This window comes from Strix aluco, chromosome 7 (genome assembly GCF_031877795.1).
Source record: "Strix aluco isolate bStrAlu1 chromosome 7, bStrAlu1.hap1, whole genome shotgun sequence".
In the NCBI taxonomy this organism is placed as follows: domain Eukaryota; kingdom Metazoa; phylum Chordata; class Aves; order Strigiformes; family Strigidae; genus Strix; species Strix aluco.
In genome coordinates this window covers 8,713,894-8,724,446 of record NC_133937.1, presented here as the reverse complement: position 1 = coordinate 8,724,446, position 10,553 = coordinate 8,713,894, and the positions used below count along the sequence as shown (strand labels likewise).

The following is a 10,553-nucleotide window of genomic DNA, read 5'->3' as shown; positions in this document are numbered from 1 at the left end:
GTAGCACCTGCCTGGCTCAGGAAAGACTTCAGCCTCACACAGCATTCCCCCCAGTCATGTCAACCTTGGGCCTTGGGTTAAACAAGCAAAAAGCCAACACACACACAGAGCTAGCCTGCAGCTAGAGAGTATCCAGGCAGCAGGTTTCAGGGGCTCTCTCTTCACTGACCCGTTTGGTGTTCAGGTGTTGCAACTCTTTCCACCTCATCTTCCCCTATACCTCTTCTGCTACCCCTCCCCCATGCTTTTTCTTGCTCCCCGTTACTAAATTTTCTCCTTGCTATATCCATTCCAAAAACGACAGAGCAAAGATGATGTTGCTGTCACATTTTTCCTTTTTTCATCAGTTCTATCTTGTTGAAAGATCTACTACTAAGCTCTCCGCAGCAGGTTCAACCTACTAAACTGTAGTTGTGCAACAAGAGATGTCCCCAGCACTGCCAGACTGCAGGTGACTTGCTCCGAAACACTCATCTGTGGGCTTCTGTGAGCACATCTCCAACATCAGTCTAAAGATTATGAACTTGCATAACACCAAGCATTTCTTTTCATGGTTTCAACAGTCATATTTATTCCTTGGTTTAAAAGGTTTTGGTTCAACAGTTTTATAAACAGACTTCACAAAATGTGCAATATTTATAAACATAATTCTCAGTTGCAGTGGTAGTAAGAATCTTTACTTTCATCATAAAGTTCACTTCAGTTATGTAACACAAGGTTGGCTTTTACCCCCCCTCTTCTCCCTCCCCCAATTGGCACTTCATTGTAAATCAGAGAAACTTTAAAAAGACAACAAGTTAACCTAAGCATGATGTTATAAGCACCTTGCCACGGTATTACATTCTAATAAGGCAAATTTTTTTTTGTAAAGTCTGATTGTGCAACTCGGAGACTTTATAAAAGGTGACAGAAATGCCAGCCTTCTCCTATAAGGAACAGGCCTTCATTTTTGCTTCAAAGGTTTCACCCCTTCATACCACCCCCCCTTAAAAAAAAAAAAAAAGTACAGCTGATAATACAGCAGAATATACCCCTTACAGCGTAAAAGGAAATTACAGTAGACAAAGGCTGAAAATACAGTGCATAGTAGACAAAATAAGACTGTTCTTAAAAATAAAATAAAACAGAAATAAAAGAAGAAAAAGGAACCGAACAACAAGCAACAATGGATTTTTTTCTAGTGGAAAAGGATTTTTGGGCTTCATAAATAAGTGGAAAATTACTAAAATACTTCACTATATAATATAAAAAAGCACAAAGTGTTTTCCGGTTGTCACCTAAGCACTAGATGCAACTTTGTAGGAGTAAGTATTTGGAGGCAGCTTTGAGCTCTGATTGGTACAGGCATTCCAGCAGGGTAACGCTGCCAACAGCAGAAGAAATCCACCCAGTAAGACACAAAAGCCACTGAAATAGAATGCAGTGTCATACTCCTGTGTCCAGTCGTAAAACCAACCTGAGGGCAAAAATAAGAGAGAAGCGCATCAGTGAGGAGTTAAATGTAACACAGCACTGTAAGTCAGAGAAACATCAAGGCAAAAAACAAACCAAACTACCCAAAAAAGGCCAAATCTAAAATGCAGTTTGACGACTTCGACATGAAATACGCTTCCATCAAAGCCAAAACCAGAACACAACCAGCTTGGCCAGCTTAAGCAAAACAGACTTTAATTTTTGTTGAAGATTTTGATTTCATCTCTTCATTGTTATTAGGACCAACTAGAACTACTTGCATGTAAATTAATTCTGTCTGGGGCCTGACAAGCTCATGTTCATTTTATAGTATCTATCTTGACCTTACCTACAATTGGTGGTCCGAGGCTATTTCCAAGCCCAGCAAAGAACATCAATATTCCATATGCGTGAGTCAGTTTCTCAATTCCCACAGTCTTTGTTGTTACATATGGAAAAATTGACCAGTTCCCAGTCAGAAAACCCAAAATCCCAGAAAGCATCGCTAACGTAAGGTAACTTTTGGCAAATGGAATTGCGAACAAGGCCACTCCTGTCATTAGTAAGGTAGTTACGTATAGATATAAAGTGTTAACCCACTTAAAATCTGCCAGTATTCCTAAAGTAAGTTTGCCAACAGCAGTCATAATGCCTATAATAGAAATAAGGGGCATGTGATAGTCATCTTCATTAATGTCTGCACTTCTTGCTACATCTTCCATGAGCAGTGAAGGAGGAAATCCACCAATATCAAAGAGCAAGATGGCAACAAAGAGAGCTGAAAATACTTTGTTCTTAAAAAGAACCATGGTTTCCTCCCAGTAGTTCAAATAGAGCTGCCACTTCCTTTTGGCGAGTTGCTTGCAGAAGTTTGTCTGTTCTACAACTTTCTTTTTATAAGTGTCTTTCTCATTTACATTTATTGAGTTTAATACATTCTTATTTAAAATGCTATCCTGTTTGTTGTCAGGCATACTGTTCACACATTTTTCATCAACATAGCCCTTTTCAAGGATGCTTATATTTTCTTCAACAGTCTTTTCTTTTTCATGGTAAACAAAATATTGATCTGGGACTTTGTCTACACCCGTTTTTTCTGGTGGAGGAGAATCAGATGACTCCAGTGGTCTCATTAGGCTGCCACATGCTAATATATTTAGAGACAGTGCACCAACTATTAGCAGACAACCATCCAGTCCATATAGATCAATAAGCTCTCTTTGCAATGCTGCGTATATAAAGAGTCCAACACTTGAGCCTATAAAAGGAAAATAAGATCAGTTTAAACTGAAGAACTGAGAACATTCTTCAACACAAGCAAACTTCTACATTTCAGCAGCTACAAATATACTGTCACAGGAATGGCAAGTCATTTGTGCTCCTCTCTCCCCAGTCTAATGAACTGGTAAGTTACCATCCCTCTTGAAGTTACAGTTTCTTTATTGAGTATCCATAAAATAAAAAGCCTTTCAAAATACCTGAACAATTTATGACAATTAACACTAGCAGCCACTTTAGAAACAAGTAGGATCAATACTATATCTGATGAAAAACATCAAAGAACTATTAAGCCATCCTTCTGCCATGCACTCACATACATGTATCCCTTCAGGTACTGCTTTGAGTTAGCACAGTTAGAATTTCAGACATCAACATTTTCCCTTTTCTCCTCGCTGCCACTTTCCTCCTCTAAGTCAGGAACAGACCAGGGGTTCACCAAGAGCCCTCCTAGAGACAACCCTTGACTGCTTGGTGTTTAAGGAGGGGGCTCACATGCTGTGAATTTACTCCAAAGGCATTTCTGAAGCTCTGCAGGGCCAAACATGCATTTGAGAAATGTGGCTATTCAGAACAATACACTGAAGAGTAAGCAGTTACTACGAACACAAGCATTTGATGCAATCCCACCAGTTTAAAGAAAAAGCTCTCGGTTGAAGTGAGCACAGATCCATCGTAATCAATGGATGTCCACTCACAAATACAGAGGAATTTAAAGACAAACTTCAAATTAAAATGATTTGCTGAAGTCTCTAGGTTATATTAAAGCCATTTACAGACTTCAGTACTAAACACAGGAAAAAATAATAAAATTCAGACTTGTTTCATCTTCCAGGTACTAAAACTAACCAGGGCTCAACAAAATCAGGCCTTAAGGCAAACTACCTGGAATCCCAATAAGAGCCACTGAAAATGATTCCAAGGAACATTTCTGCAGAAGTTCCCCTTTATTTCACTGGCATGGATCTGGCATTAGTATCTCACAGTATTGACTGTACCGACCAGGTCTCTCTTCACTAACAGCCACTTGTGCAAACAGATCAGAGGAGAGACTCATACAACACTGAAAGCAAGGCATGGGACAACAGCCTTCTTTAATAGTTCCTACTTGGTCCATTAATTTAGCAATTCCTTGGTGTAAAGGACAACACCACACAACCTAAAGGCCCAGAGAGAGAATGAGGAAGACTGCTCAGGAGTCTTCAAAGAATTTTCCTTGTATTATCAGAGGTTCATTTTTCTAGGATCCCTTTAACATACATGGACAAAAAGCTGGGATGAGCCTTTGGAAGATTTAAGAATTTAGTCTCCTTTTAGATTGGAAAGGAGAAAATATTAAAAATGTAAGCCCAAACTTCAAGTACTCCTTTAAAAGTACAGCTAATGTGAGGTTATGGTGATCCAGCATGCATATCCTGCATCCCCAAGCTCTTTCTCCCCTCTGGTCTCGTGTAAGAACGAAGAGGGAGAAGAGAGCTCTATGGAAAGTTTCCCCTCTTGTTACCCATAACACACAGCCCAAGGTACTCATGAGTCTGCTTTCATGTCAGTAAATATCCTTTTCTCATCTATATGGATAATCCATACCATACACCTGCAAGTGTAGTTACTATTTTATCTGAAGCCTGATTTTATCCATTCTTTGCTACTGTTTTGACTTAAGTACTTCAGGAAATAACTGAGAAAAATATAATCTCCTGGGTTTTATCGCCAGGGTAATGGTACAGAGTTGAAAAGTTAGAGAGTACGACAATTAAAAGTCATACCTGTTGAAATCAGACCAAGTGCAAGGCCTCTGCGTTTGTCAAAATAGTGGCAAGTGATGGTAACTGTTGCGGTATACAAAAGGCCACACCCAAGCCCTTAAGAAAAAGAGGTAGAAGTAAAGCATGCAACACACTCTGGGAAATGAATGCCCCCTTTTATTCCCCAGATGATACAGTAGTGTACTCTGGGCACAGAGGTACCTTTTAAGTCTGGCTCAGCACCAGCTACACTGGCCTCATGCTGACAGGGCCCTCAGGCTCCTGCACTGTCCCACCGCCCTCTCCCCCCGGCCACCCCTGGCTGCAGAGCCTGTGTGGAGCAGGCTGGGCTTGGGCACTTCACCAGCTCAGGCTCTGTGCTACATGGAAGGGTTACATGGCTTTCAGTCCAGGGGCTGGCCCCAGGAAACAGCAGAGCCACATCCACGGGGCACTGTGACCGAGCCAGTACGCTGCTGGGTCCCTGATGGCCAGCCAGGCGCCCAGATTCCTGACACAGTTAATTCGATCAACCACCCACAGCAGCCCCCTGCGGCGCAGAGGGGCAGGTCACCGCCTGCTAGGAGAACAGCACTTTCATGCCTCTAGCACAGCGTTTTAGGTTCAATCCAGTTATGGGGAGAACAACATCGCTCCCTAATGATCTCTAATTTATCAAATTAGAATGAGTACGTGACAAAATTCCAGAAGAGATGTTACTCCCTTAAGACTGGCACTTCATGCCTGCAGAAGACCTGCTTGATTCCACACCTTAGGTAAAACCCCAGCTTCTCTGTCTCTAACAATCGTGTCAACAGAGGACAAAGTGTTTTCAAACCCTGATGAACATATGCATTGCTTTCATCTTTCACTACATGGTAACAGCCTGCCTGTGCAACACCCCTCCCCAAAGTATTCCTTGATAAAGCAAGTTCCAGACTACCACTGCCTCTGTGAATCAGTTTCCCATTTCAGATTCATAAACCAAGACTCAAAATAATAAAGATTAAGTCTCTGTATGAAAGTGTTTCTTACCAACAACAATCCCATACGAAATATATAGAAAGTATATGTTAGGTGCAAAACTGCTCATCATGAGGCCCCCAGCCACCATAAAGCCACTGAAGATTGCCACTGGTCTCGCTCCAAAAGATGATACACATATACTGCAGACAGGACCTAGAGGAAAAGCAGGACAAACATTTCTGGTAAATACCAGCACCAGGAAGAACTTCTAAAAAAATATCAGTCTGTGGAAATGTTTCTTACAACAATTATTTAAATATATAATTATATGAAACAACAATTCAGAGTACTCATTTTTACAGGATTCTTTAAAAGAGTCGGTTATAAAAACATACAAGATCAAGCTTGCAAGGTTTTTATTCGAGGAGAAACTGACATTAAGACCATGAAATGGTACCAGAGCTAAGAGGGAGAGAGCAAACAAAACATTCTTTAAACACAGGATGATACATACGTACTGGACTATAACACTGTCACTACACACCCAAAGACTTGTACAGAGGTTCTCAAAAGTGTCTTTATTTTTAGGTACCAAAACAAGTTAGACCATCAGTCAGGCTTTAACCAAGCAGGTATTGGACAGAGCCCAAAGACTGTGTTTCAGAAAGTCAATATCTGTATTCATCTTGATATGAGATTTATAAAACCGAAATGGAAAATAGTAACTTCTGATCATAATCATGGTAAGAATGCCACCTGGTGCTTACACAGAGGAAATATCTGCTCATATACCAGATAAAGACAAAGACCACTCTTCCCTGATTTTCTAGGCAATTAAATATCTGCTAGCCAGTTTTTTACCAAATAACTGTTTAACGCCTATCTTGATTTCTACTGTAACACTACAGAAAATAAAGGCATTTATTGAGAATGTCCAGAGCAATGTTCATGAAGTTCGGAAAAGGTTTCTCCCTCTCTTTACCCGCCCAGTATTTCTTGGTTGGTTAGTTCTTCAAAACAAGAACAAAGTGCAGGCAAAATTCGTACTCTGCTTCTAGTCAGCCAGTTCTCCCCTCACAGAAGCTGTAGAACAAGCACTTATTTTCAGTTGTGTGACCTGGAATATACCTTTTAGTCTGAAGTAGCATGCAAGCTTGGAGCCCTGCATGAATAAGCAACCAGCAAGGGGCTTGGCTTGCAAAAGACAATCTCTCATCTGAAACTCTGCAGCTCCAAACATTCACACAGAGACTTATATATTAGCCCCAAGATCCTAAACTCAGCAACTCTGAGATTAGAAGTCAGATACACAGATGAATGACATTATTTAAAAGCCAACAACAAAAAAACCCCTCACTGCCTTTGTATCTCATTCTCAGCGATACAAAGACACTCCATGGCCGATACAATCTGCAAAAGCACTAACTTTGGAGTCTGCCATTTGTTAAGGTTGGTCCTCCCTGACTCACACATAACTGAGATTCCCTGCAGATGCGAGGTGAGCCCGGAGAGGTGATACGAGGTGAACAACAGTTGGAGCTGAGGATGGTGCTTGCCTAGGTTTGCAGACAGGAGCTAGCAGCTGGGAATGTAGGCAAGGTTTTCGTGTGGTTACCAGCCATGGGACAAGCTGTTCTGGCAGGCAGGAGCACAGAATCGTTAGCAGGTGAAACGATCCTCAAAGGCAAGGCAGGTCAGAACTTTGGCCCTACGTAAGAGCTATCGGCCTAGGGAACGTAAAGGGAAGCGAGTCTGAATTGGGGCTTATCCAGGCAAAGAGCCAGAGTTGAAGAAGAATCGAGAAAAATCTTCTGGGGAAGTAGGGTTTATTTGGATTTTCGAAACAATGAAAAAGGAAGATGTAAGTCCTTGCTGCTTCTCAAGAGTCAGCATGCTGTGGGAATGAAAGCCGGCCAGAATAACTTGGGCAGAGTAACTTGCTGAGAACAAAAGCTGAGAGTGTTAGATTGTTGCTGATTCTTAGAATTAATTACTAGAACTGGCAAATTAAGATTGGTATGTTTCCTAAACCCATGGGATTTAAAAATAAACAAAGGATTGAATCTGTATTACATAAAAAATTAGGTAGTGATAACATAATTCAATTAAGCAGAGGAATTTGCACTCTTTCCATTCTTTATTCCATCTGACCCACTACCTTGCTAAAACAAACAGTATTTCCCTTCCACCTGCTCTCTATATTTTGACAGAGCTACTTTCAGAAGGTCTCTGTCCAGCCTGGGGGGGTGGTACCAGTACAGACGGCACCGATTGCTACTAGTGGATGCAAGGTGAAGCTGGACGCTCTGATCCCAAGTCAGAACAAGGGAGACACGGGGCTGAAAAACATGTCTCCATATTCCGACAAGGACACTCTCCTCTGGAACACTATCAAAAGCATCTCTGACAGGGTCCCAAGGAAATGCTCTACCAGCTTCTGCCACTTTCAAAAAATAATCTCAAAGGAGAACAGAAAGTACAAAGAGATCTTTTTGCTCCGACATGGAAAACAACCTGCACAAAACTGAAGAACCTGCTCCAATAAGCTCAATATTAATGTGTCATCTCACACAGCAAGAAATCTGGCAGCTCAGCAATGGCCCTTTTTGTAAGAAGAAGTGCCAGTGTAAGTATTAAAATAGTTATTATAGGTCTCTGAGATGAGAAGAAAAACAGCTCCATCGTCCCCTTCACTCTACGCCCTACTTTCACAGTCCCCTCATCATACTGCTGGAAAATAAAAGTCACAAAAGAAAACCCCTATGACAGCCAGCATCTTTGTTCTTTTCCCTGCCTCCTTGCATTCCTTCTCTTTCTCTGTTTCCCAAAGAGCTGGCATTTTTTTTCCACCAGGCACAGTACCTTTGGTTATTACCATGGTATTTGCACAGGAGTTCACTGTACACAAACATGTTATTCTCTACAAGTAATTCAAGTACAATGGGTTCAAGGCAGTTAATTCTAGTCAAATGTCCAACTTTCCCAGAATGGGACTGAGGCTTGCTCTGTGAACTCCTGCCATGTGGATTTTGTTCAAAGTGGATATTCTGAAGAATGTAGGAGTCTACGTACAGCTGCATAGGAAACAGCTCTTCAGGCAGCGTAAGGGTTTTCATTAGCTGACTCTCTTTCAGAAAGATCCTTCCACTGATAATGTATTTCTCACCGTAACGTGAACAACATAAAAATAAAATCCCAGTGGCAATCCTCAATAGTAAGCATGGAAAATGGCTTTTAAGCCAGCATTTTGACAAGCATTTCCAGGGGTTAGCACTGGTATTAGAATAATATTTGAAGACTGATAAATATTTACCTCTTTTACAAATAAAATCCCTGGTGCTTTTTTCCTACCAAGATATATCTTAAAGCTAGACTGAACTCTATCAAAAAAAGATACCAGCCCAGTTTATAAGAATGGCAGCTAACTCTAGGAAGAAAGACTTAGAAGCCACTTAGCCACTGCTCTTCTGCACATGAGCTGTCAAGGCTCGGCAGCCAGTAATACAATTATCAGGCTCTGCAGGGGAGCAGTCAAGAAGATGCCTAGACAAAAGGGGAAGAAGCAGCAGAAAGAAAATGGGCTCTCACAGTACATGTTCATGCAGAGAGACCAAAGAAGAACAACTTCTAGGAGGAATCATTTGTACATTGACATTTTAATTAAGATTTTTTTTGAATAAAAGACTCTACCCTCAGTGAGACCCAGACATGACAGTGAGTCCTCCCTGTGATGTGAAAACAAGCCATCTGCTGCTCACACAGAAACTTTATAACTGCGACAGTCTTCTGACCTCCTGACAAGTACAAAGTTGTTTTCTTTAATGGACATCAAGAACTAACATTCTCTTCCTCAATCTTCTCACATGAAGAGAAAAATTCTGCAAACTAATACTCTCTTCCTCCACTCGTTCATCTCCTCATCTCATGAGGGAGGGTCCTCCCTCCTTCACCTCATACACACAGAAAACATTTCGCTAAACAAACAATACTGGACAACTGAGTTATTTTTCTTATCGCCTGCATCAATCTGACCCACCCTACTTGTCGACATCTGTCTGAGCCTGTTGAAACTGTAGAGTAGAAGCAATGCTCGTGGACTGTACATAAAGAGTCACTGGACAGAAGACAAGAATATTTTTTGCATATTAAAGGCATTGCTAAAACATGGTCATAATAAATACAATAATCTCCAAATGTTTCTATTTTGGATAAGAATATAGATCAGAAAAAGCCTTTTTACACTGGAGAACAACCCACTTCCATCCTTTCTGATGAAGTTATTAATTGAACTGGTCTCCTCTTTGGAGGAATCTCTGGGACACCCTCTCCCCTCCCCACAAACTATGTATACCTTCCATAGTTTACAGATAGGCCTACCTATGTGCGAGGTTTTTGTCCAAAAATACGTAGATGCTGCAAAGTGTTTTTTAGAGTTGTAAAATTATTGTTTGAAAACACAAAATTGAGCTTTTAAAATATTTAACACTGAATGCCTCAGACCAGCAGAAACACCCCATTCATTAATTTATCAAGACATGCCTTTCAAGGAAGAATCTTCCCTTTGTTCTTTCTCCATTAATAAAGGGGAATGGGAGACATATTGCTGGTGTCTCCTGCTATGCCAAATACTGTGAAGTCAACTCTTACTATAAACAGCTGTGGTGCCAATTACAGGCGCCAAGATCTTTGTCTGTTTTGCTTTTAACAAGTGTAACATGGACCAAATTTAACTTCAGGCTCCAAATGGATGTAAAATTAAGAACATCTGGGGCAGGAGAAACATACAATCTTCAACACTGTAATAAATATCCTCCTCTGGCCTGTTTTAGTAGGGGAAACGTGCTAAGCTCTTTCAAACTCTTCCTCTGCAACAAGCCCTACATCATCCCTGCAGCCATGTGCCGCATCTACTATAGCCTGATCAGCATTATGACACCCAATATTGATTGGAGAGGAGGCCTCACCAGTGCCCTGTACTGATGATTTTCTTTCACTCTTTTAGGCGTATTTCTTCCAATCCACTGTAAGGTCACATCACAGAAAGTTATAACCCAAGTCATCCTGCAAGGAAGAGATCAATCAGGTCCCTGCGCCATTCCGGTTTCCAGCTGG

General features: G+C 41.1%; 1 protein-coding gene across 6 annotated transcripts in view; it reads right to left on the bottom strand.

Moving 5' to 3' along the window:
• Nucleotides 1-541: 541 nt before the first annotated feature.
• Nucleotides 542-10,553, bottom strand: part of SLC16A9 (solute carrier family 16 member 9) — a 29,192-nt gene continuing 19,180 nt past the window's right edge. For 5 of the 6 annotated variants that reach the window (XM_074830386.1, XM_074830389.1, XM_074830388.1 and 2 more), the window contains 4 exons: nt 5,511-5,654; nt 4,497-4,592; nt 1,802-2,710; nt 542-1,456 (listed from right to left, as the gene is read on the bottom strand). In XM_074830386.1, the coding sequence (XP_074686487.1) occupies nt 1,278-1,456; nt 1,802-2,710; nt 4,497-4,592; nt 5,511-5,654 (1,328 nt within the window). In that variant the 3' untranslated portion in view covers nt 542-1,277. Of the gene's footprint in view, nt 1,457-1,801; nt 2,711-4,496; nt 4,593-5,510; nt 5,655-10,405; nt 10,503-10,553 lie in introns of all 6 variants that reach the window. The other variant, XM_074830391.1, reaches the window with a different exon arrangement.